Source organism: Cryptomeria japonica, chromosome 8, assembly GCF_030272615.1.
Source record: "Cryptomeria japonica chromosome 8, Sugi_1.0, whole genome shotgun sequence".
NCBI classification, from domain to species: domain Eukaryota; kingdom Viridiplantae; phylum Streptophyta; class Pinopsida; order Cupressales; family Cupressaceae; genus Cryptomeria; species Cryptomeria japonica.
Genome location: NC_081412.1, coordinates 373388724 through 373413861, shown reverse-complemented (window position 1 = coordinate 373413861; position 25138 = coordinate 373388724). Strand labels below are relative to the sequence as shown.

Here is a 25138-nt window from a genome sequence, read left to right as displayed (position 1 = left end):
TCCGATGACCATCTCTTTTTCCATTCCTCATTTCTGCTCAACTATGGAGTTGGGCTTTTGCAAGGTGGAGTGTGGCTTGTGTATTATTTAGTGAATCTAGGTTCTTGCTTCAAACTTGATTTTTGTGAATTAAAATTATAGGTTCAAGGAGATGATAAGAGATTTAGCCTTCTATTATCTCCTAGAATATATATGGCTCAAGAGAAATAGGTGATTTTTTATGAGCGTTCTCTTCCTGCTACAGTTATTTGGGAATAGATTGAGGCTTCTCCTAAAGAATGAGGTGAAGTCTGGTGAACTTCTTACCAAAATCTGGTGATTAATACCATTTTTTTGTAGCTCTTGGGTGCCTTACCCAAGAAAATTACTTGTCCAGCGCAATCACAAAATGGGGTTTGAAGCAAAAAGCTGAAATTAATTCCTCTTTCACATTATACTAAGGATAGTTGGACAGTGCAAAAAAACAAGTAAAAAGCTGTCTCATTCTCCTCTCTTTTTTGTCTCACCAAAGGCATGTGCTTTGTGGGAATATTAACTCTATATGTGCTCCGCTTACCATGAAGACAAACTATTAAGAAAATTCATTCCTCCCATTTGACCTCTCTTGCATGAGAATGCAAGAGAAATACAACCATCTGTGGCATCAGTTCACTCCACACATCGTAATTTCTATTCATTAAAAAAAAATAGATTGTTTATAGCACTGCTTATTGCAAGATTAAGCAAGCTTTCCAGTATTATATTACAATATTCTCGTATATTTTCCTTTTCCATTTTCTTTTCTCCCCTCACCTTCTATTTGTCCTATAATTTGTATTTTGTTAAACAATACACATAGAAAAATGTTTTTTTGTTAAGTCCTAGGAATTGAGCTTAATGGGTTAAATTGCTGGTTTCTTGTTGAGGATATCCAAGTTCAAATCCCCATAGGGACATCTAATGTGAAAATCTATGTTGTAACTCACAGTCTTCCATAGTGGACTTCTAATATGGATGTGGTTTCAAAATTAAGTGGATTTCTTAGTAGTGACTCTTGGTCTTTTATAAGTGATTTTTAGTGTGTTTGCTCGTAAAGGACTTGCATTAGTCTCTACCAAGAGCTTGCCAGAGCTTGTATTTGTGCTGTGTTGATGCTTGTATGAGAAAATATTTGTAAACAATATTACAATAGAAATATTGATATTTTAAGCCCTGACAAACTGGTGAACATTTCATAGAAGTCTATTTCAGCATTTTTCTTGATTATTACGGTTCCTTGGATGTTCCCTTATTGATATCTTATGCATTTAATCCTAGAACCAAATTTGATTTTGCATTTATTTTTAAAAAATGATTCACCGAGGTGATGCTTTTTTATAGGATTGGTAAAAGCTTGGATGACATCAACTCAAATCTTATTGTTTCTTTTGCAGAAATGGTATGTGCAATATCCAAGAAATGGGCCATGGTATGAGTTTATTGTCATTCCACTGCGTTTCGAGCTTCTGTGCTCAATCATGATTCCCATATCTATTAAGGTTTGCCTTCTCAGCTGAAAAGAAGCATCACTTAATATTAGAATTTCAATTAAAGAAAATAATTACCACTCTAATTTAAGGTTAGCGTACGTAAATTTTCCAGTGCTTTACCTTTGCACATACATACATACCTATCTACATATATGTAGATAAATGTAGCTCATATTGATTTTGTGATTTGCAATGCTGGTAAGTATACATTCCTCGTGTTGATTGCAGAAACTTACAAATGGTATCATTATTGTATTGCTAAGATTCAATGCTGTAAATTTTCTTGGATAGTTAGAGTTCAATATTTGAAAAGGGATTTATTTTAGAAATTCATATTGTTAAATGAAGTATGCTACATATGGTTGAGTTGAACAGATCGTTAGTGCTTATATTTCCAGCACATTGTGGACCGGAAAATGGCCATGGTAAAGGAGTACAATGGAAGCTCACGTACCAAGAAATCAAATCACTTTGGAATAAAATTTTCATTGAAATTCTTGAATGCACGTTGCATTTATATTACTCTCTAATACTGTATTTGTTTGAGTCAAATGTTTGAGAATGCATAATCAAATTTGTACCCATTAAAAAAACTATTGCATTTCTCCAATCCTTGTGTTTTTTGAAATCCCTGGCCCTATGCTACAGATGAGAATTTTCTAGTTGTGGGTCAGCTTGTTGAATCAATAATGTTCATTGAGGGTACGGTCCTAAAGCTCTATTAAATATACACAAATTTAATTATGTGTAAAGGCTCATAGCCCACTTAATATTGGATCAAGTTGAAAAGATATGATTAGAAAAGGAATGTCTCCACATAATATGCATTACACAACATAAATCATAAACCTCTCTCTGTTTGACTGATGCTTATAACAAAATAATTCCTAAATGGAAGTGTCAAAGTCTTGATGGATAAATTGGTAAGTGTTCACATTAACTTTGCTAGTAAATCAAATAAACCGTGCACATGAAATTTAATTTATCTTACTACGTAGAAGGCAATAAATTATCAACCAACAAGATTATAAATTGTGGGGATTGTGGACCATATTTCATATTTAAGGGGTTTTTTGATCTAGAAAACATCTCAGGTCATTCGAGTGGCAGTCTTGGGCAGATCTACTACGATTTTTTGAAAAATCATTTTTTGAGTATATTTTCTATGTTTTTGTATTTTGCATGTTTGAGGCTCTTTTGAGCAAAATTTGATGATGCAACACTTTGACCATGATTCTGTTCAACCTGGATTAATTAGTTCATGACCGAAGCTTTCCAATGCATATATGATCTTAAAATTTTGAGTAATGGGCTAAGAGTTATGATCCCAACAAGTAGGGGCACCAAAATTACACAACTCCAATAAACTTTTTAGCTTTCCTTATACATTTCTCCTTATCTAGCTGTTTATGATCCCAACAAGTAGGGGCACCTCTCATTCAGTTTGCCCATTTTGTATAAGATCTCAATTAAAATAAGAATCTATTTTGTTCAGCTATTTGATAATTGTCAGGCTTGTTTGGTTTGAGTTTTCTTTAATTGCTGCCTACAAAACATTAAGTTCCCCAACTAGTGTATTGTTTGGTAAATTACTAGCTTAATTCAGATCAGTATAATCACAACCTAATCACTCTTGCATGTACCATTGAACATTGTCAAAATATAAAAAATTTGGGTTGAAGACAAGACATCCATCGGATTATGGTCTTTATAGATGCACACAATCATAAATGAGTGAGTACCCCAGAATGAGCTTTTCATTCCTTCAATCTCTTGAAAGCTATGTTCCATGGTGTTATTTCTGCAAGTTAATGAGCAACATTATTGTTGATTTTAACACTTTCAGATTAATGTAAACTCAGAAAATCAGAATTTAATTGCTAATTAAGTTGATTAGATGAAAGATTTATAGTTTTCCAGATTTAAGCATAACCAAGAAATGAACAAAATAAGAACAACACACGGTTACCCTGGGAAAACCTCCTAGGAGGAAAAACCCAGCCAGAAAAAATCCGCAGATCTGATTATGGATTATATTCATATGAAGATTACAACACTTATCTCAAGTACTTGAAGGTGATTGCACTCAGGGCTGATAATGTCTTCCACAAGACTGCACTTTCACAAGCATCAAGTTGTCAAGTCTGCCCCCTTTACCACTTCCAACAACAATCAGGTCCAAACCCTAGGTCTGCATTATATTGCACATGAAGTCTGCACTTTGTTGGACTGCAATCCTTAGCCCTCAGTTCGCTCTCCTCATGGATGAATTTCACACCTTTAATGGCAGATGTAATTCGCTGGTATAGTAGATGTGATTCGCTGGTATATTGCTCCTTTAAATTCGCATTAGGCAGTTATGTATAATTCGCATGGAATGATGAATGAGTCAATAATGAATGTGAAGTTGACATTCATTTATATGTGGAGCAAGGTTGTTTTAGTTAAGTCGGCCTTACTTTTATAATTAACCTTTATTTATTAATTTCCCTTTTATTGAATTGCCTTAATAGGATAGGGTTGGCCCTATTTGTGGAGCACATTAGAATGTGGCGTGAGGTTTAGTAAGTGCCGTGAGAGAGGGCCCAACCCTACATGCTGAAGAAGGGACCAAACCTTTAGGCGGATTCCAATGTTGCTTAAGGCAATTGGAATCCGCCATTCCCTAATTACAATCAACACTCCCTCTTAATTAGGGAAGAGAATCATAACCATAATCTTCCATCTTGCACACAAGCAAAGAATGGATTACATAATCAAATCATTGTAGTCTTCCATCTTGCACACAAGCATATAATGGAACTACATAAAATAATCTTCCAGCTCGCACACAAGCATAGACTGGATCCACCTTACATTGCCCGCAGAGGGTGGAGAGGATCTTTTCTACCATCTTACATTGCCTGCAGAGGATGGTTAACAATTACTCTTCTCCCTGAGAAGATTACAATACCACCTTAAATTGCCCGCAGAGGGTGGAAAGGATCTTTTCTACCATCTTACATTGCCCGCAGAGGATGGTTAACAATTACTCTTCTCCCTGAGAAGATTACAATACTACCTTACATTGCCCGCAGAGGGTGGTTTGATACAACACAATGTATCATTGAGGTTGAGACTCCCTCTCAATTAGGGTTTCATTTTCCAAAACACCGAGTCTGTCCCTGAAGTACACAAACTTCACTTTGGACAAAGGCTTGGTAAGAATATCTGCAACCTGCTCATCAGTGTTGACATACTTCAGTTGAATGGTGCCTCTTTGCACCATATCTCAAATGAAGTGATAATGAGTTTCCACATGTTTTGCCCTGTCATGAAACACTGGATTGATAGACATTTTGATACAACTCTGATTATCACAATGAATAACTGTAGGATCCCAAGGCTGACCAAACAACCTAGCAAGAAGCTTACGAAGCCACACTGCTTCTCTAGAAGCTACACTTGCTGCAATATACTCAGCTTCAGCAATACTTAGTGCCACTGAGGATTGTTTTCTGCAAGCCCAAGAGATCACTGCGGATCTAAGCTGAAACAAATGCCGAAAGTGCTTTTCCTGTCTTTGACGCTTCCAGCCCAATCAGCATCTGAATAACTGTCCAATGTTATTGAAGTGTTAAGTGGATATTTCAACCCATAACCAACTGTGCCTCGCAAGCATCTTAGGATGTGCTTGGCTGCAACAAGATGAACATGTCTGGGCATGCTCATGAACTGTCTGAGAGCATTCATTGCAAGGCATATGTCAGGTCTAGTGTTAACTAGATACATCAGTGATCTAATCAACTGCCTGTACTCCGATGGATCTGCAAAACCAGAATTAGCTGCAGAAACACTTAACTTCTTTAAGTTAGATTCCATAAGAGTAGACATAGGTTTACAATCCATCATTCTAAATCTTTTCAAGATATCAATAGTATACTTTCCTTGACTTAGAAACATTTTGTTAGATCTTTGCCATACTTCTAGACCTAGGAAATAATGCATTAGACCTAAGTCCTTCATTTCAAATTCTGAAGCTAGTTCTTTCTTACATCTAATGATAAGTTCATCTTTACTAGTAAGAAATAAATCATCCACATATAGAACTAGAATTAGCATTTTATCATTGGATAACTTAAAGTAGATGTTAGAGTCGGCATCATTTTTACAAAATCCTAACTTAACAAGTATTTATCAATTCTTTCATACCAAGCACGAGAGGCCTGTTTGACGCCATACAGGGCTTTCTTCAATCTGCACACATGAGTTACTCTATCCTGAATCTAATAACCCTCAACATATACCAAAGTAGCTGGAACTCCCTCTCAGTAGCAGTTGTGTCCAATCACAGCTTCCAAAGCACTCGAATTGCCCATCCCAATAATTTCCCTTGAAGAATTAGTATGCCTTGTTTCAGAAGCACTCCAAGCCACTGAAAGATCCAATCAATTTCTTGTAATCAAGGATAGGAAATCATACACTTAAGCATCAAGTCATTTCAGTCATAATGAAATTAAAAATGCTTGACCCAAGAAAAAAATTCCATGCTAATACTCATAATAAAAGGTAATCAACCAACATAAGTTAGAGTATACCAAACTCAAAAGGAGGCGCTCCCTCTTAACTTCTGCACAATCAATCTTTTATGTTAATCTCAAGGATCCTGTCCATCTATCTTTCAATCAATAAGGTGGACTCATAGCACAATTGTTGAGATAAGATGAGGATAACTTCCATCAAGAGATTACACAACAAGATTGCCAATCAAATGTCATCAATAGAAAACGAAAATCCTAAGAGATCAATTGCGAAATCTTTCAAAGAGGAATCACAAATAGAATCACAGATTTGTAGAAAATAGTTTCAGCCAATGAATAGCAATATTATGCAACGTTAGTAAGACAAGATATAAATTCAATCTCTTGGAACAGATGACGGAGTAAGCACAATAGCGAATACTCAAACCTCACAAATCATTCAACCGTGCCCCATCAACCTCTTATAGGAGAAGTGATGAATCAGAACTCAAGATTCCATTAAGGTCCATAGTTGAATCTTTGGTATTACATAGTTGAATCTTTGGTATTACAAAACCAAACAAGAAAGGTTTGCACTAAATCATCAAGAGCAAAAAAGGGATCTTTAATACACTTCTAAAACAACAAGGAGCCACACATGACTTCTTCATAAAACATTTATAGTAGATCTCATTCTTCACATCAATGGTCAGATTTGAAGGTTGAGAACATCTCAAAGCTATGTTCTGAAACACATGATTACTAGAACAACTTATAACATTGAAAGTAATAGTTCACTCAAATCAGAAGAAAGAACATAGAAAAGACCAAAGACTGAATGCAGCCAAAATATCCATTAGTTCATCTATTTGCAGTTCAGTCCAGAGGAAGTAATCAGAAGTAAATCAAAACAAGTGAGCATTGATAAAATTGATCTAACAAAAACATCATTCTGCAAAATGATATTAATCAAATACTCATTAGTTATACTCTTTGTTAACCACCAAGCACAATTTATACTTGATCAAAACCAAACAGATCTCAAGGTAGATAGTAGAAGAATCCCATACGTCAAAAAGCACATGAAGAAGATCTATATTATACGAACTACGGGGCTGTGTAATAGACAGGAGAAATAAGTTTCTTCGTCTAGCATTAACCCTTGCATACTACGAACATGATTGCAGGTCATCTTTCAACTAAACTTTTCTATCAGGAACACCTATTAGTAAAATTAAACATAGGCCAAAACATTAAGTCAAAGTGATCTCCGTCTGTTCATTAAGAGTTCATCTCCATAATTAATAGAACATAAAATTCCTACACCTCAGTCGGTATACTTATATCAATGATGCCAAGGCAAACAATCATTAGCTCCTCATGACTGTACACATCTCCATAAGTCGTTCATGTCAAGTAGAACTCAAGTCAACAAAAAAATGTCATGAATGAAGATCATTAAAAAAAACATAACTCAACCAAGCATAGCTACTCACTTAGAATGCATATAAGTATTCATCACAAGAATACTTAGAACTTCTAGATCAAAAGTCAATAATAGAACCAGTACATATTATTTAACATAATAACAATATCTAAATTACATATGCAGAGAACATAACAAGTATTTAGATCATAGTTATATAGATGACGACTGTGGATGATGAGTCCAAGACATTCCTGATTCCAATCAAAACATTAACGAAGAATCGATCTATAATACCTTGCAACACTCAAACAGAAATTTAGAATACCTTCTAAGTTCTAACAAAAAGAGTATGCAAATCAAAGATCATGATGATATCTAAATAATGTTCTATATTAGATAAGTCTACCAACTAAGGCAATTAGAAACATAAAATCTATACGACCTAGAACTAGGTCAGCCAAACGATAATACTTCAATCTTTTGGATAAGCTGAGTATAATATATCTTGCAATCAAGAATGCAATGACTCAAAAATACTTAGCTTGAATGACGCTGAAGAATCAGATCTTCAAGCATACAGGACCAAGATGTGACCATGCTAAACCTTTGATCACAAAACCTTTTCAGTCTCTCCTCGATCCTGGAACCTGTCATCAATTTTATGACAGCAAGAAAGTGCAAGATCTAGGCTACAAGATGCTAGATCTGATTACGGTTAGTACAACTTGGCTCTGATACCATGTTGATTTTAACACTTTCAGATTAATGTAAACTCAGAAAATCAGAATTTAATTGCTAACTAAGTTGATTAGATGAAAGATTAATAGTTTTCCAGATTTAAGCATAACCAAGAAATGAACAAAATAAGAACAACACACGGTTACCCTGGGAAAACCTCCTAGGAGGAAAAACCCAGCCAGAAAAGATCCTCAGATATGATTATGGATTATATTCATATGAAGATTACAACACTTATCTCAAGTACTTGAAGGTGATTGCACTTAGGGCTGATAATGTCTTCCACAAGACTGCACTTTCACAAGCATCAAGTTGTCAAGTCTGCCCCCTTTACCACTTCCAACAGCAATCAGGTCCAAACCCTAGGTCTGCATTATATTGCACATGAAGTCTGCATTTTGTTGGACTGCAATCCTTAGCCCTCAGTTCGCTCTCCTCATGGATGAATTTCGCACCTTTAATGGCAGATGTAATTCGCTGGTATAGCAGATGTGATTCGCTGTAATATTGCTCCTTCAAATTCGCATTAGGCAGTTATGTATAATTTGCATGGAATGATGAATGATTCAATAATGAATGTGAAGTTGACATTCATTTATATGTGGAGCAAGGTTGTTTTAGTTAAGTCGGCCTTACTTTTATAATTAACCTTTATTTATTAATTTCCTTTTTATCGAATTGCCTTAATAGGATAGGGTTGGCCCTATTTGTGGAGCACATTAGAATGTGGCGTGAGGTTTAGTAAGTGCCGTGAGAGAGGGCCCAGCCCTACACGCTGAAGAAGGGACCAGACCTTTAGGCGGATTCCAATGTTGCCTAAGGCAATTGGAATCTGCCATTCCCTAATTACAATCAACAATTATAACAGCAGCAATATAACATGACAATGTTAAAATGATGTGAGATGGTGTCTACAAAAGCTTGTATGCCAACCACATTCAAAAAAGAAATTGTTTATTTGTACTTGTCACACGATACCACACTGTACCAGACTATGGCAAATGCACCTTCAATCTCTTTTGCCACTGACAATAATAACTGACTCTAATACAATATTAATAATTTTGAAGTTTGAGACATTTTTCATTTTTGAATAGTGAAATCGGAAATCCAAATTACTATTGTTAGTGAATTAACTCTTATATAAGTTTATAACCTATATTATTTACAATGAATCTGAATCATGATATATTTATTGCCGTCACTGCAGTCATGATTAATTTAAGTGCTATTTTACTGGTGTCATGATATATTTATTGCTGCTGTTATAATGTTGCCATGCTATAATTAACAGCCTTTTTTTAATGCTATGAGTGATTTCTTTTTCAAACATGATAAAAAATTGCTTTTCCTCAGGGTACGCCTGGCCATCCTTGGGATGGTTGAGGCACGTCTGAGATGTCCCCAGCCATCTTGGTGATGGCTAGGTGTCCCCTATGTGTTTCCTGCCGTCCCCAATTTTAGGGACGCATTCTGTGACGTTTCTGGATTTTCTTAGTTGGGGAAGACGGCTAGAGGACATTCCCTAATGTCCCCACATCCACAAACCACAAAACAGTTAAGGGGATGTGGACGGGGGTTTGAGGGTTGGGGTGTGTCCTCGTGTAACACAACTTTAAAGTGTTAAGATGGCTTTTGAAAAACAAAGATTGGAGATGATGAATTAGTTTTTACAATTGCTTATAAATGTTTTAAATATGTTGTGAGCACTACTGTAAAGACTATTTATTGGCAATTCTCCTTTCAAAGTCCAGGTTAAATTTGACATCCCCACCTTTTGAGGGAAAAAATGAACCCCATGTTCAATAATGGTCATAGGCTACTTTGCTAGCCAAGGAGGGATTGGGGGGCTCCACTTAGATGTAGTGAATTTCACTTGTGGAGACTTTGTTGAGACAATCAAAAGAAGAATGTTTTCCATAGGACACATGTAAAGAACAGTATATCCATTGGAAATTATTGTGACAAAAGGTCAATTTGGGACAAGACTACAACACTTTCCATGCGTTGTCTATAAAGCTTAGCATCAAGGACTTGGAGAAGCATTGGGTTCTCAAGTACCATAGTGGTCTTCACTATTATACTTAGATGGCATTTTTGAATATCGAAACCTTAAGGACTGCCTATTGTTATGTGGTGAAGGTTGAACTAAAATGGAAGACCAAAAGCAAGAAAAAATCTTTTGCAAGAGTGAAGCCAAAAGGAAACAACAAAAGTAGGTTAGTGGTGAGAGGAAAAGATAAAGAATAGTCTGCCACAAATTCAAACACCAAAGATTTTTTTTTTGTATCAAAGATTGTAAACAAAAATGAATTACATAATCATCTGAAAAGGCAGAATTGCCTATGAGTGGACCATGCAGGGTCTTTTACTAAACGAGATATTAAAGACCACGGAGGGTCTTACCAAAATAATATGCTAGAGACCATTAGATCTGTATCATTTCATTTGCAGCATACAAAACAACTTGTTTAGTAAATACAGATCTATATACTAAGGTGTCTTTTGCAGTGATCTATGAACAGATAGTCACAAAACTATGATATGGACAAATTACTATAAATAAACATCCTGTCAAAGACCGGTCAGAAGTTCATACTTTCACTGTAAGTATCATTGTCATTTCATGGTGGAATAATATCTGAGATGTCTTCGTTGGATCTGAACCCTTCTATAGTGAAGTCCTCTCCACGATTTACATGAAAGCTTGGTCCTTTTTGGAAGTTAAGGTCTTTCTCCAATGTCTCAGTTGGGTACTTTTTGTTATACTTCTTTTGAAATTCTAGGTAACTTTTCATATAAGGAATATTATAAGCTTTATTGAAAGTCAATGCTTTCCATATTTAACCTGTCTTGTTGATATCCACAGTTCCTTCCTTTAGGAGCTTCAAAAATTTCTCTCTTGAAATCTCCATAGTGATCGTTACTTGCACAAAAATATTGTAAAACATGAGCCTTCTCAAAGATTCAGCCAGATTGTCCATAAAATATTAGATGACAGAATAAGCCAAAACAAATTATAAGAATGACTTAACTCTCCACAGAACCACAGAGAATCACCTGCCAGTTGACCTTACCTTTATCCCCCCACCCCACAAGATCAGAAGATAACATGTTCCAAATCTCTTTTGCAAACAAACATTCAAAGATGATGTGTCTAATGCGCTCAGGCTGTTTACAAACAGTACATAAGTTCAACACCAAAGAAAATTTGAAAGAAAGCTCTAAAGCTATTGGCATGTGGTGTGAGACCCACAAGAATTGTGGCAAGGCTAGGACTCTCGTACCAAGAAGACTCACATAATCTCTTACAAATTTGTTAGGACAAGGTGAAGGACATCAGATCATTGATTTAGATCCATGTGCCATGATTGTAACTACAAAGATCCTTCTACTAGAGGATGGGGAGTACTTATTCCACTCATGGATGTGGGTGAATGGAAAGGCATTGCATTTCATATTTAATAGTGGAAGTCATTAGAACTTGATATCTTCCAAAATAGTCAAGAGGTAGAGATATCAATTGAAAATGTTGTTTCTCCTATCCTATGTAGTCCATAAAAGATGAAGGATTTCATGGTGTGGTGATCCTATACATTTGTAATGTTTTTTGGGAATTTACAAGCATCATTGTGTTTATGAGGCTGGACCTTGGATTGCCTTTTTTTTAACTTTGCAATAAAAACTACAGTTACCAAAAGTGACTCTCACAAAGTTGGTGTCTTTGATTAGTGTGAAATTGTGCCATCATGTGATTGCCTGCTAGGGCACTTATCGTTGCCACGTATGCAAAAATATCAACTTTAACAGTACAGTAGAAAAAGACTAGATGTTGTTACAGTACAAGGATGTGTTGAGTTCACCAATAGGTATGCTTTTTGTAATTTCCCCAATTTTAAGGTGACAATTAATTTAAACTGATTTTTATTAAGTTATCAAAAAGAAAAAAATTCAAACAATGACTTAATATTAATTATTTTAATGGGGGATTCAAAACAGTGTATAGAAATCCATCAAGCCATAATCGAAACTGGACTTTTGTCATATGTTGCAGTTGCAAGTGCCCTTGTAGATATGTATGCGGTTTGGAAGCACACACACAGCACGTGAATAGTTCAACAAAATGCCTCGCAAAAATGGTGTTCTTGATGAGGTGTTGATGGGGAAATTCAGCACTTCCATCAACACAAAATAGAATGCACAAAGCCTGTACTATTCTCTTTTGAGTAAGGGAACTTTGTATGCCTTCCAACTGTCCAAACAAAGTAACCTCAAGGTTCCTAATGTCAGGTCATGACTAAGCTCAGGATAACTCATAACTGATGTGATTTGCTGGTAATCACAAAGGGGACTTATGCCAGTTTTCTGGATGGATTTTCAGAATAAATGCTACAGACAACCTTCTAAATCCAAAGGCCTTATGAACAACAGATTTTCAACGTATGCGATGTTTTATGAACTACTTCCACGATTGATTTTAAAAGAAATAGCAAAAGTTAAGGGTTTAGAGAGCTAATCTAGCCTAAATGAAATAATTTCCCAAAAGCAGTAGACAAAGCCCTTAAAAACCAAGCCCAACTTTGCCAGTATAACACAACTTAGCACAGGCTGGTGCAATCTTCAAAGGATCAAACAAATTTTCAGATTGCCAAAATGCATATATTGAACTCAAAAATACATCAAGCAATCCGATACAGACATTCAACAATTGAACTAAAGCTCTAAAAGTTCAGACTAACCATACACAAAAATTAGCATTCAGTTAATTCCTATCTTACCCCGAGTTTCCGGGATGAGGACGACAGGACGAGTTTCCGGGATGGCAATTTTTTTTTTGCCAATTTTGGGGACAGCAGGGGGACGGCTATATAAAATATAGGGAAAATTTAAAATATATATCGAAATTTTAAATTTTCATATGAAAAATAGATAAAGCATGTATATATACATTATATTCATATGAAAACATGGATAAAGCAGGTATATGTACATTATAGAACCTTAACATACCACATTTGTGTTCAAAATTCATTGTCAAATACTCAATATGCATTTTGTTATCACAAAAGCTTGCACCCTTGCTAAGCAATCAACTCAGGAACCTTGTGAAACATGGAAACAACCCCGAAGTGTGGGACCTTGCGCAAGGGGTTGAATCTCCGGAGAAGGTCAACTTCCTTCTTCAAATAGGTACAGGTGTTGAACCAACTCAATACTCTAAAACTAATTCCTAAGCCTACCTAAACAACTTGCAGAGGTAAAGGGAAGAGAGAATGCTGGAAGTAGAAGGAGGTGATGCACCAAGAAGAGATTGTTCCTCTCCCCACCCGAAATGGCACAAGGAATCAATTGAAATGCCCAAGAGACACACAAACTTCAATTGCATGAGTGACCCAAATGCATGTGGAGGTTAGGATTTTCTAAGTGTCAAGAGAGGAGAAGGATTCCCACTAGTCACACTTAGAAAACAAGTTAACACATCATACATGTGAAAGAAAACCACAAACATACACTTATAATGGAGGTAAGAGCACATACACGACATACATAAGTTAAAGTAAGGCAAGAATGGTAGTTTCAATTCATTCAAAGGCCAAAGGCCAAACTTATAGTTGCAGAAATGCAAAAATATTACAAGTCTTTAAGAGAAGAGAAGAGCATAAGAAAGCTCAAGAAAGTAGGGAGAGAACCCTTTACAATAAGGCTTAACAACCTTATATAGAAAAATGGTTACAAGGGTGATCATGACCCCTGCATGTCAGTTTGGAAATGCATGCACTTGACTTGTACATGCAAGCAACTTAGCCATACCCACAAAGGGCAATCCTGAGAAGGTGGATTGACTAACCTTCCAAAGTCAGTCATGACATAAGTCACCAAGCATGGCCCCGTACCTCCCTTGATGAAAATCTTGCCAAAAACATTTAATGCACCCTTGTGTCTCCACAAAAGAAAGTGCACAAGTCACCAAAATTGTCGGAGCATTAAAAGCCTCGAGTGTCGATCACGCCATTCGTAAGTGTTGCTAGTTGGAAGGAAGCCCAAAGACTTCGGAAGTTCGGACTCCCGAAGTGGGAAGACAAGGGAAGAACTTCGGAACCTCGGGGTTCCGGAGTTCCGGGATAGGAGAAAGCAGTGTTCCATGGGGATGCGTCCCCCCCCTTTTTGGCCATGTCTCCCAAGAGGAAACGTCTTCGGGATGAGGACGCGACGTCCCCCGTTGTCTTGCCACCGCCACCCAATCGCCGCCGAGACGTCGAGACGTCTCCGCGTCTCCCAGGGGGACGGGGAGACGTCCATACCTCTCCCGTCTCCCCACGTCAAAAGCAATTAAAAAAGACAATTTTAATTTTAAATAAAAATGTGACTTTTTTGGGGGTTAAGGGGTAACCCTAATTGAACGTGGGCCCCACCCTTTCCCCCAAAACATCACAAAACCATGTTTTTTTTAGATTTCACTCTCATTTTGGAAAACTGATTTTTTTTCCAGCAAGTTGGAGAGGAGGAAAAACTTGAAGAAGACTGATTGAAGGGGTGAGAAAAGTGGTTGCAAGCGTGATAGGAGCTAGAAGAAGCAAGAAGAAGAGGAAGAAGAAGAGGAAGAAGCATTTTGGAGAGATTTTTCAAGCACAAGGTAGGGTTTTTTAACTTTTTCTTGTTTTTTTTTTGGTTTTATTTTCTGATTTTCATTGTTCTATGTCATTTTTGGATTTTTTTTCCCTATTCATCTCAAAATGGCTGCCTTTCCCTTGAATCCTAAGTGGTACAAGGCTAGACCGAGTAGAGTGACACTGATTCAGGATGATGAGGTGAAGGTGGGTTTGTTTAGGTGCATAGAGAAGATGTTTGATTCCAGAGATGCCGACACAATTTGCACTGAGTGGGGAAGATTTGCCACTCTTAGAGGTTATTCAAATGCGGCAAAGATGGATATAGACACTATGGCACAGGAGGATCCACTTTTGTGGTGGAATTGTCATGGCTCGAAATCTTTGACCACCACTCTAGCCATCCGTCTGCTATCCCAGGTTTCCAGTTCTTCAGCTGTTGAGAGGAACTGGTCTACATATAACTTCATCCACTCTCTTAAGAGGAACAGACTTACCTCTAAGAGAGCAGAGAAGCTTGTGGCTGTACACAGTGCTTTGCGTCTCATGGACCGCAAGACACTTGTGTACAAGGAGAGTCCAGCGGCACGATGGGATGTAGAGCCAGAGGAGCCTTCACAGATTGATGAGGATGATCCTACCACTTCAGATGTAGGGCTAGTTGGTGTGAGCTTGAGGTACCTTGATCTTCAGGAGTCCAACAGTTCCAGCGAGGAGGAGTTCACAGATGATTAGAGGCCTCCATTAGCTACATTTTGAGTTTTGTCATTTTGTCTTTGACTCTAGTCTCTTTTGTAATGCTATTGCTACACGTATTTGTATTTGGCTACTCATTGTAATGATGAATCATGTAATCATATTTATTATTATAGACTTTGCAATGGCATCAAATATTCATATTTTCGTTTTCCTTTTTCGATATAATAGAAATCTCCAATTTGACAATTTCATTTGTCAAATTTTATTTAGCATTTAGCAATTAGCCAATTACTAATCTTGGTATTTCCTATAGTTTCATTTGAAATCTAATTCTTATACTGTTATACTGTCATACATCTTTTCAAAACTAGTTTTTCAAGTACTATATGTATATGTATAACTATATGAGCACCACCACCCTGCCACCCCCCCCGCCGCCGTCCCCCCGTTGTCCCCAAACTTAGGCACTTGGTCCCCCCGTCTCGTCCCTGCGTCCCCGCTTCCCTGTGTCCTGTTGGTGTCTATTTTATCATCTACCAAACATTAGGATAGGATACCCGAAGGTATTCTATCCTCTCCTGAAAAATCACTACTGATTCCAAGGTCTATATGTGCGAACAAGCGACTTTAGTGGAATAGCTTCTTGGGTAGTGTATGCTGAAATTTCAAGGGGAACTTACATTTGACAAGTATCTTGAACTGTTGGACTTAGATGGATTTAGCAATTTTAGGCTCTTCTTTTTTTTTTTTGGGAATTTTTTGGGATTTAGACTTTCAAAAGAAAGGGAAAAAGAGGTAGGGTTTAGGAAGGCTAATATAATCCTACGAATTTCGGAGATGGTATCAACTGGGTGCTTTCGAGAAACCAAACCTTGCTTCGCCACACTAGGGACAACTACACAAGGCCGGTGCAATCTTCAATGGGTTGTGCTTATGATCGAGATGTTGGGATGCACAGGGGATGGGCTCAGACTAACTTTGCACGGTAGAATGGAAATCATCGATTTACCAAAAGTATGAGTGGAGATACACCATCAATTGACACTTATCAAATCCTTCATTCAAATTATCAACAATGAAAGCAAATCTAAATTAATTCTAACTAAGTGTTGAGGCAATTGAAACCATGCAAATCATTCAAGTAATAGAGATTACAAAGTAGCGCACATGCAATATATTATCTGGAAATGACCTTAAGCAACAATACATCAAAAACCTCACACTTTTCAAATGAGAGGAGGCAACCTTATATAGTTTCTCAAAAATAAATGAATGGCCGAGATCAAACAGTGATCAAGGGCCAAGATTGAAAGTCCTAAACCCTAATTAGGGTTTCCCGAAATACTATCAGTTCAAGCAAATGAAAGAGTGACAAGTGGCGCAGTTGCTAATTTTACTGAGGTGAGTGGCCACTTTCCTCTTTCAGAGATTCAACGTATCTGGACACCACGAGCTTGACCTCCTCCATGGTGACACTTGGCAAACCGCCAATCTGGAAGTCGATGAGATCCACATCGTTGGCGCATGCGGCAAGGATGCCTTCCCACTCCACTACTTGGGTGAGGAAGTTGTCATCGATGGAGAGGAAGTTTGCAATCTTCGAAAGATCGCCTTTGTTAATCATCCCTGAATCTCGGAAGAAGCTTGCCTGAATCTTGGCTCTCAGGTTCTCTGCTTGTAAATGCTTCTCCCTTAGGCTTTCCTTCTGCCAGATCTCTAATGCCACACGGAATACCTTGCCCAGGATCTCTCTAACCCTTGGCTTTGTCTCAAAACACTTGGTCTCGGATTTCTTCAGAACCTCAATCCGAGTGACCAGAGCATAGTACCACGTGCCGAAGTCGTACCTGTCTCCTGTCTGTATGATGCTTGCATCCACTAAGCTCTTCTTTGACATGCCTCGGATAACCTTCAGGTGAGGGAGTATTTCATTCTGAATTTCATCCACTTCTTCCCAATTGGATGCTAGATCCTAGATACGATCAATCAACAAAGAAGTTGCCTCATGTGCTGATACTAAGTTTTCTACCAGGGTGTCAGCATGTATCATAGCGTCTGAAATCCACTCCTTTTCTTGAGTGTATGATCCCTTCATATCATCATAGTCCTTCATTGATCCCTACTGAAGATGCTCTGGTGGAGTAGTCGGGACTTCATGGTTGAGCAAGCTGGTAAGATGGAGAACATACTTCTTCCACTGCTGGTTCTCTTCTTCCACTTTCTTCCTCTTTTCTTTTTCATGAGCCAGCCTCATCTTTAGAACGTTGCAGGAGTCATCAAAATATTGGATCTCCTGGTCCTGGGTAGGCTTACCCATCTCTATGGTGGTAATCTTGTAATCATCTGCAGTGACATTGTCCCTAGTCTTCCCTTCTTTGGGCACTGCTATCTGGACTGTCCTGAATTCGGCATTGTCTCTCTGAATCAGGGAAAATTTCCTAGCTGGTTTGGGCGGTTTAGCTATAGCAGGTTCATTCACCTTCTCCAGGAATGCTGCGGTAACCTCCTTGGTTGAGTGGGCATCCTTGGGAACCTTGGCCTTTATCCTTGCTCTCAGCCAATCAGGAATGGTTGATTGTTTTACAGTGTTCCGATCAAACTCATCAATTGCTTCTCCTGGGTTCGCTGGTATGCCATCCAAGAAGATTGTAGGGGCTTCAATCTGCCCTCTGTCTGGAGTTCGGAAGACCTTCTCCACCACTTCCTCAACTGGCTGGGAAAACACTCTTACTTCATCCTCAATCACATAGATGTTCATCTCTTGCTCCCCAATTGTACTCTGATTAGGCGCAATGGAAGCAACACTTAGGATGGAGTGACTTTCGCTGGATTCTCTTCTCTCACCTACAACCCTCTTCCCTGTGACCTTTGTGGAGCTTCCACCCAACTCCTTTCTCTTTCGAGACCCAACACTTTCTGGATTCCGAGCATCACCGGCGGAGGTACAAGGATGGACGGACAGGGTATCATCTACTCCCATTAATTCATAAGTTAAAACCACACCTTTGGCCTTCAACTGTTTTGTCTTTTCAGACGCCCACCACCTTGAGTACTCAACCACCGACCTCATGAGGTCTGCTAGATCTGATTTTTCTCCCTCTGTCCAATCTATCAAGACTAAGGGTTCGTTCTTCATCTTCTCAAAACCTGGCTGCTGAAGTTCTAGGCTTTCTTCTACCTGATCAGCAACTTTGAATACTTCCGTTGCTCTCACCATACTCAAAGGAATTCTTGACCAGAACCTCTTCCGGATCTCGAAACTATCAGCTGCATTAGCCCAGTAGTCTTCTAGATCCAGTCTGTGCTCAAACGTTGTCCCTTCGATCTTCTTTATCCTATGGAATGGATCGAAATCTTTTCTTGCCTTGTATTGGTAGAAGGGATACCAGGCCAGTTCTTTCTCAGCGGTAGCTGCAGCTTGTGATGATGGACATGTTTCCAGCCCATTACCAATTGTAAGTGAGGATGTCCCTGCCTTCTTCTGCTTATCCCTTTGAATCACTATATACTCCTCCAATTGTCTCACAACCTCGAGCAACACCACTCGGTTGGTAGGGTAAGCTGGAAGCTTGTATGGGGGCCCAGAGAATCCCTGAATTCGGAGGTAAGTGAACTTTGGATATTGGATGTACCAACACACGAACCGACCAATGAAGTCCATAGACTCTTGAGAGAGCCTCTGGTGCAGGCCACCTTGAAGGGTCCGGGTAATGTGCATCAGGAAGGTATCATTCACCCTTTTGAAATGGAACTTCTCCTCCATATGGAGCTGGGGATAGCAATCATATACCGGAAATTGGTTCTCCTTGTTCCCACCTTCGCCTCTACAAGTGAGACCTCTGTACCTGTAGGTCCTGGCTAAAGAATAGAACAAGTAAGAACTCATGAAGAAAGTCCTATTCGCCTCCAGATTCCTTAGCTGGCTGTCTAGGTTCTCGCTGATCATACGGGCCCAGTCTATCATTTTTACTCCATTGATTATTTCATTAATGAAATAATACATCCAGGGTTCGAATGGAGCTCCCTGAGGATTTCCTATTATTCTATTGAGCAAGACAATCATGTCCCCAATGTCCTCCTTGAAGTATGCTCGCACTAGGCTCTTCCTCTGGAGTTTGGAGGCACCCTTCCTCAGCTTGTCTAGCCAGGAATGGCTAACTATGGCATCATATTCTTCCAGGTGGTCGTGGTACAGACTGTCAGCTTCGTCCTTGGTCATATATACCGCGTTGTGGTACTCAGGGATCCTGAAGGCCTCTTTGATGGCTTCATCGCTGACATTCGCCAACACTCTTCCATTAGGTGCAACAATATCCTTACTGATGGGGTTGTAGTGTTTGGCACATTCAACTACTAGTTCATTGCACTGCATGGTGGGGAGGAAGCCGGCAGTGTGCACGATACCACTCTTCATCATTTTTCGCGCAATGGTGGTAGGCACAAGGTTGTCTAGACCAAACATTCGCTTCTTAAACTCCCTCAGGTTGATGTGTCCGAGGTTGGTGTCGTTGATGTTCTTCCACTTGGAAGTCATCCTCGACTCTGGAGGAGCATCTTTATCTACCTGGAACTTCATGGTGCCTAAGACCTGCAGATGAATGATGAAAACTTTAAGTTAGAAAATTTCTGCAAAATTTCGAAAAAAATAACGGGGCCGCGAAATGGCTAAGTGTTGGAAAATTTTCCATTTTTCACTCTCATACTTAGCCACAAAAATTGAATTTTCACCTCCAGATCCTCAGCCTTGAGGCCGGTTGAAGTCACCATCAAATGTCAAAACTTCCAAAAAAATTTCATACTTAGCCAAAAAAACAAATGATTTTCTTTCTCCAAAATTTTCGAAAAAATCATTTATTAAATTCTGGAAAATATTCAGAAAATTCACAATTTTAATTTCACCTCTGACTTGGATAGGAGTAAGGCTAGAATTTTCTCCAAAATATTCAGAAAATTCAGAAAAGTTTGGATGATTCTTCCTCGTACTAGTTGCCTTTCTCCAGAAATTTGTAAACCTTTTGCCAAAAATATTATCCAACTTCCAGCAATGTCTAGATTTTTCTCCAGATGATCCTCAAACTGACATACTTTACTAAGCTCTCCTTAGTAATTTTGAACTTCTTGGTGTAATAATGAATTTGATAATGAAGTATTTGTAGACAAGGTTAAGCAAAACCCCTAAAATCATCCAACTCATACTTCTAATTCTAAAAAAACTTTCCATTTTGATTTAAGTTTGAAGATATTCATCAATCCTCCAATATTGCCTTTCAAAAAAAATTTCCTTTTTGAATTAATATCTCAATAATTTTTTAATATTCTCTCAATATTCTCAAAAAAACTTTCCATTCTGGATTTATTTTGAGGATTTCTAGATATTTCTTAGATATTTTCTTCATTTTGGATTTAATTTTGGAATCTTTGTGGATTTTGTGACATTATGTTGACTTTTCAATGCGTAGGTGGACTTTGGAATTTTATCTCCATCTTTTCCAAGGTATGGCGGACTTAGGAGACCTCTCCTCTTAGCCTTCTTCAAGGCAAAACTTTGGCTAAGGCATGGGGCGGACTTCAGGCTTTGCTCCTTCATGGCCTCATAACCCTTGGCGGGCTTTGAACACATCTCCAGTATGGCCTAGGGCGGAGTTTAGACATCTATCCCACCTTGGGCGGACTTTGGTGACCTCTCCTCAGGACCCTCCTAGCCTATGGCGGACTTTAGTCTTGGCACCCACATGACCCCTTAAGCCCTTGGGCGGACTTTAGACTTGGCACCCACATGACTATGGCGGACTTTGGTGTCTTCTCCATCTTGGGCGGACTTCTAGTGCTTCTCCTTATTGGGCGTACTTTGATCACTCCTCCTCCTTAGCCTCCCAACCTTGGGCGGACTTTGGAGAGTGCTCCCACATGGCCTCCAAATGCATGGCGGACTTTGGCTAAGGCATTGGGGCGGACTTTAGCCTTTGCTCCAACATGGCCTCCTTCAAACTCATGGCGGACTTTGGTGAGAGCTCCTTCATGGCCCCCTGAGGTGTGGCGGACTTTAAGGATAGCTCCACCATCACTTGGGCGGACTTTAGCCATCCCTCCTCTTGCTTGGGCGGACTTTGGTGGTGCTGGCCATCATGGCCTCTTCAAGACATGGCAAACTTCTGGCTTGGCACCCATGTGACCCCCAAAGGCATGGCGGACTTTGAGGTGAGCACCCCTGTGACCTCTCAAGACATGGCGGACTTCAGGGTGAGCACCCACAAAGCCTTGTAAGGCATGGCGGACTTCTGGCAAGGCTTCTTCATGGCCTCTCTTGCATCGTGGTGGGGTTTGAACCTGCAAAAATACTTCAAAAACCTTTGTTAGCCAGACTTAGCATAATTTTCAGAGAAACTTCAAAATTTCACAGTTTAATCTAATTTAACTGGATTAACTTGAAATTTGAAATTCATGCTTAGGTGGATCATTTGAAGCAGCAAAAAGCCTAAAATCTTAGGTGGATCATCTGAAGCAGCAAAAAGCCTAAAATCTAGGGATTTAGCTTTTTAGATCGAAACTTGGAATTTTCAAGTTCCGGTCGAAGCTGGTCAGTGGTACAAGTGTAAACCATAGGTTTGCATCTCGAAAAAGCAAAAAGCCTAAAATCTAGGGAGCTTTTTTAGGTCAAAACTTGGAATTTTTGAGTTCCGGTCAAAGCTGGTCAGTGGTACAAGTGTAAACCCTAGGTTTGCATCCTGAAAAAGCAAAAAGCCTAAAATCTAGGGACTTAGCTTTTTTAGGTCAAAACTTGGAATTTTCGAGTTCCGGTCGAAGCTGGTCAGTGGCACAAGTGTAAACCCTAGGTTTGCATCCCGAAAAAGCAAAAAGCAGACATCCCTAAAAGATAGGAAAAACTTTCTAAAAATAGCCATATCGAGGATTGGGCTAAAAATGCCAAAAACGAAACTTCCTAAAAAATAGGAAAAACAGCAAAAAAGCAAACTTTCTAAAAAATAGAAAGTTGTCCAAATTTGTCCAAATCAATTGCGATCTTCGTCCTTTGGCCTCTCTAAGCACTCTGGTGGTGTTCATACTTCGGAATCACATAACTTGCAAAAACTAACTTTCAATCGTCAGGGCCTGGAATGCTCTGAATTGGACAAGGCTTGGTGAAACTGCAACAAAAGGTCACAGGATGCTAACAAATCCCTAGAAAGCAGGAAAATCAGAGGGTCCCCAGTAGCAATGGGGCGATGTGTGGAAAAAGGTCACAACACGTCCCCCCGTCCCCAACGCCCGTGGAACCTTGGGAGAAAGGAGGGCAGCAAGGAACTAGAGAGAAGGCAAAGGGGGAAGGAACTTCGGAACCTCAGGGTTCCGGAGAGAAAAAGGGGAAGCGAGGAAGAAGACTTCGGAACCTCGGGGTTCCGGAGTTCCGGGGTCAAGGACTTTCAAGGACTTAGGAACTTGGGAATCTGGGGGTTCCGTGGTTGAGGAAGAGAAGACTTAGGAACTTGGGAACCTGGGGGTTTCGGGGTCAAGGACTTAGGAACTTGGGAACCTGGGGGTTCCCAAGTTCCGGGGTTGAAGACTTAGGAACTTGGAAACATTGGGGGTTCTGGAGTTCCGGGGTTGAGGAAGAGAAGACTTAGGAACTTGGGAACCTGGGGGTTCTGGAGTTCTGGCAAGACAACACTTCACACTTCATGATTCCATTGTTTTCTCTTTGATCAACTGAGGCAACGCTGGTCCATAGAACATATCTCTGATCGGTTCTCACTGATGGACCAAGGGTGTCATAAAATGACAACACATTCATAATTCAGAATTCATTGTCAATGCTCAATATGCATTCATAATTGAAAATACACTGTCAATATGCCAACACTTGTTTGCATGTAGTTCATTGTTTCTTTCTGGTTGGAGGATATTTTGATAGTCTTCCATTTCTATCATGACCTACAACTGCTTCTTTATGCACTACAAAGTTTTGGGTGTTTGTGAAATTCTATACCAAGCTGTTATTCATATTTCCGAGTGCTTTTGTCTATGATTCAGACCTTTTTGCCTTTCATAATTGTGAAAAAGTCCAATATTGCAGACCTGCAACCACTTTTTTACGCACTACCAAGTTCTAAGTGTTTGTGAAATTTATTACCAGGCTGCTGCTCATTATTTCTAACTGCTTTTGGAAGCCGTTCAGACATGTTTACCCATCATATTAGTGAAAATCCAGTTTTATAGACCTATAATAAAATTAAAAAATGTTTTTTTTTGAGCATTTGAGTCTTTTTTTTAATGTGCTGGGAAAAGGGGGACGGCTGGCTGTCTCTGGGACGGTTAGGGGACGGGGGGACGTCCCCCAACCATATTGGGGACAGGGGGATGTCCCCTTTGAGAATCATTGCCGTCCCCAAGTTTCCGGGACGTTTCACACACATTTTGCAATGGGACGGTGGGGGGACGTCCCCTAGCCGTCCCCAAGTCCCCGAAATGTCCCAGGTACGGGGACGGGGGATTTTAGCCCCAGCACGCGTCCCCGGGTTACGTAGGTTAATTCCTAATGGTATGAACAAAGGCTTCATCAAATACTAACTCATAAATCATTTCATAGTAACGGGCATAAGGAAAACAAATAAGTGGAAGAAGGGAGAACCATGCACTCACATGAAGTAACACATTGATTATATTGCAACAATTTCTGTATTGATTTCGACAAAGTTTTTGCAACAATTTTGTAAACTTCTTACAAAAATGAAAGAGGGCTTGCCCCTTTTATAGATTTTTGGGAGCTAGATGAATGGCTAGGATCAAATCCATTCAATGGCCCAGATTCATCCCTTAAAAACTGCACCATACCCATTTAAGGATTCACATCATATCCTAACTAACTTGCATCTCCCTACAATTAATCCCACCAAAAAGTAAAAGTGCATGGGGCTCAAGACACAAAAAGGCAACTTTATAGTTTGAGAAATAACCAACTTTGGGCTTTGTGTTTTTATCTTTATATTATCCCAAAATAGATATTTCTTTTTACAATAAAAATCCCTCTTCATCTTTTAAATAATTTTTCCAAATACCTCTCCACGTAGCTCGCTCTGTTCACACATATTCCTAGAATTTTATTAGGATTGGCTTTATCTCTTTATCAGGAGGCATGGGAGTGCTATTGATCCTATATATGCTAGTCTCAATCTGATTGTCTACCTTCCTTATCTCATGCTTCCAATCAGCCTCGTTGGTGTCATATGCGCACATTACAACACACGGTCTGCTAGCAGTTTCCATATCACTTTTAGAAAGCCTAAAAAAGTTCGGCAAAAGTTCGGGCTTAGGAATATAAATAAGAATAAACTTATTCCACTTTTGATGGAAAACGCTGAACTTTTGATCGAATTACAAAAAACTTTGCTAGAGATTAAGCTTGGGGTGCCTTTTTCAAAATTCGGGGTGAATATTGACAATGGGAGATGATTTAGGAATAACGTTGCTTCACCTTTTCGGTGCTAGGACCAAACTTAGAGTTTGCTAATAAATCTTCATTTTAAATTCGACTTTTTTTGGCTTGGTAGGAAAAGATTGGTGTAAATTTCGGCATTAGGAAGGATAATTGGAACAAGACCACCGATTTTTTTTCTTTAAAACATTAAACTCACCCAACTCAACATTTTGAAGCCGCTTTGA

The 25138-nt window shown here is 39.0% G+C and overlaps 1 protein-coding gene across 2 annotated transcripts in view; it reads left to right on the top strand.

The window, feature by feature from the left end:
* The window catches only part of LOC131062648 (phospholipid-transporting ATPase 2), a 183553-nt gene that overhangs the window by 59409 nt on the left and 99006 nt on the right, over positions 1-25138 (top strand). For both annotated transcript variants that reach the window (XM_059209548.1, XM_057996354.2), the window contains exon 8: positions 1413-1517. In XM_059209548.1, coding sequence (XP_059065531.1) covers positions 1413-1517 — 105 coding nt within the window. The remainder of the gene's footprint in view (positions 1-1412; positions 1518-25138) is intronic.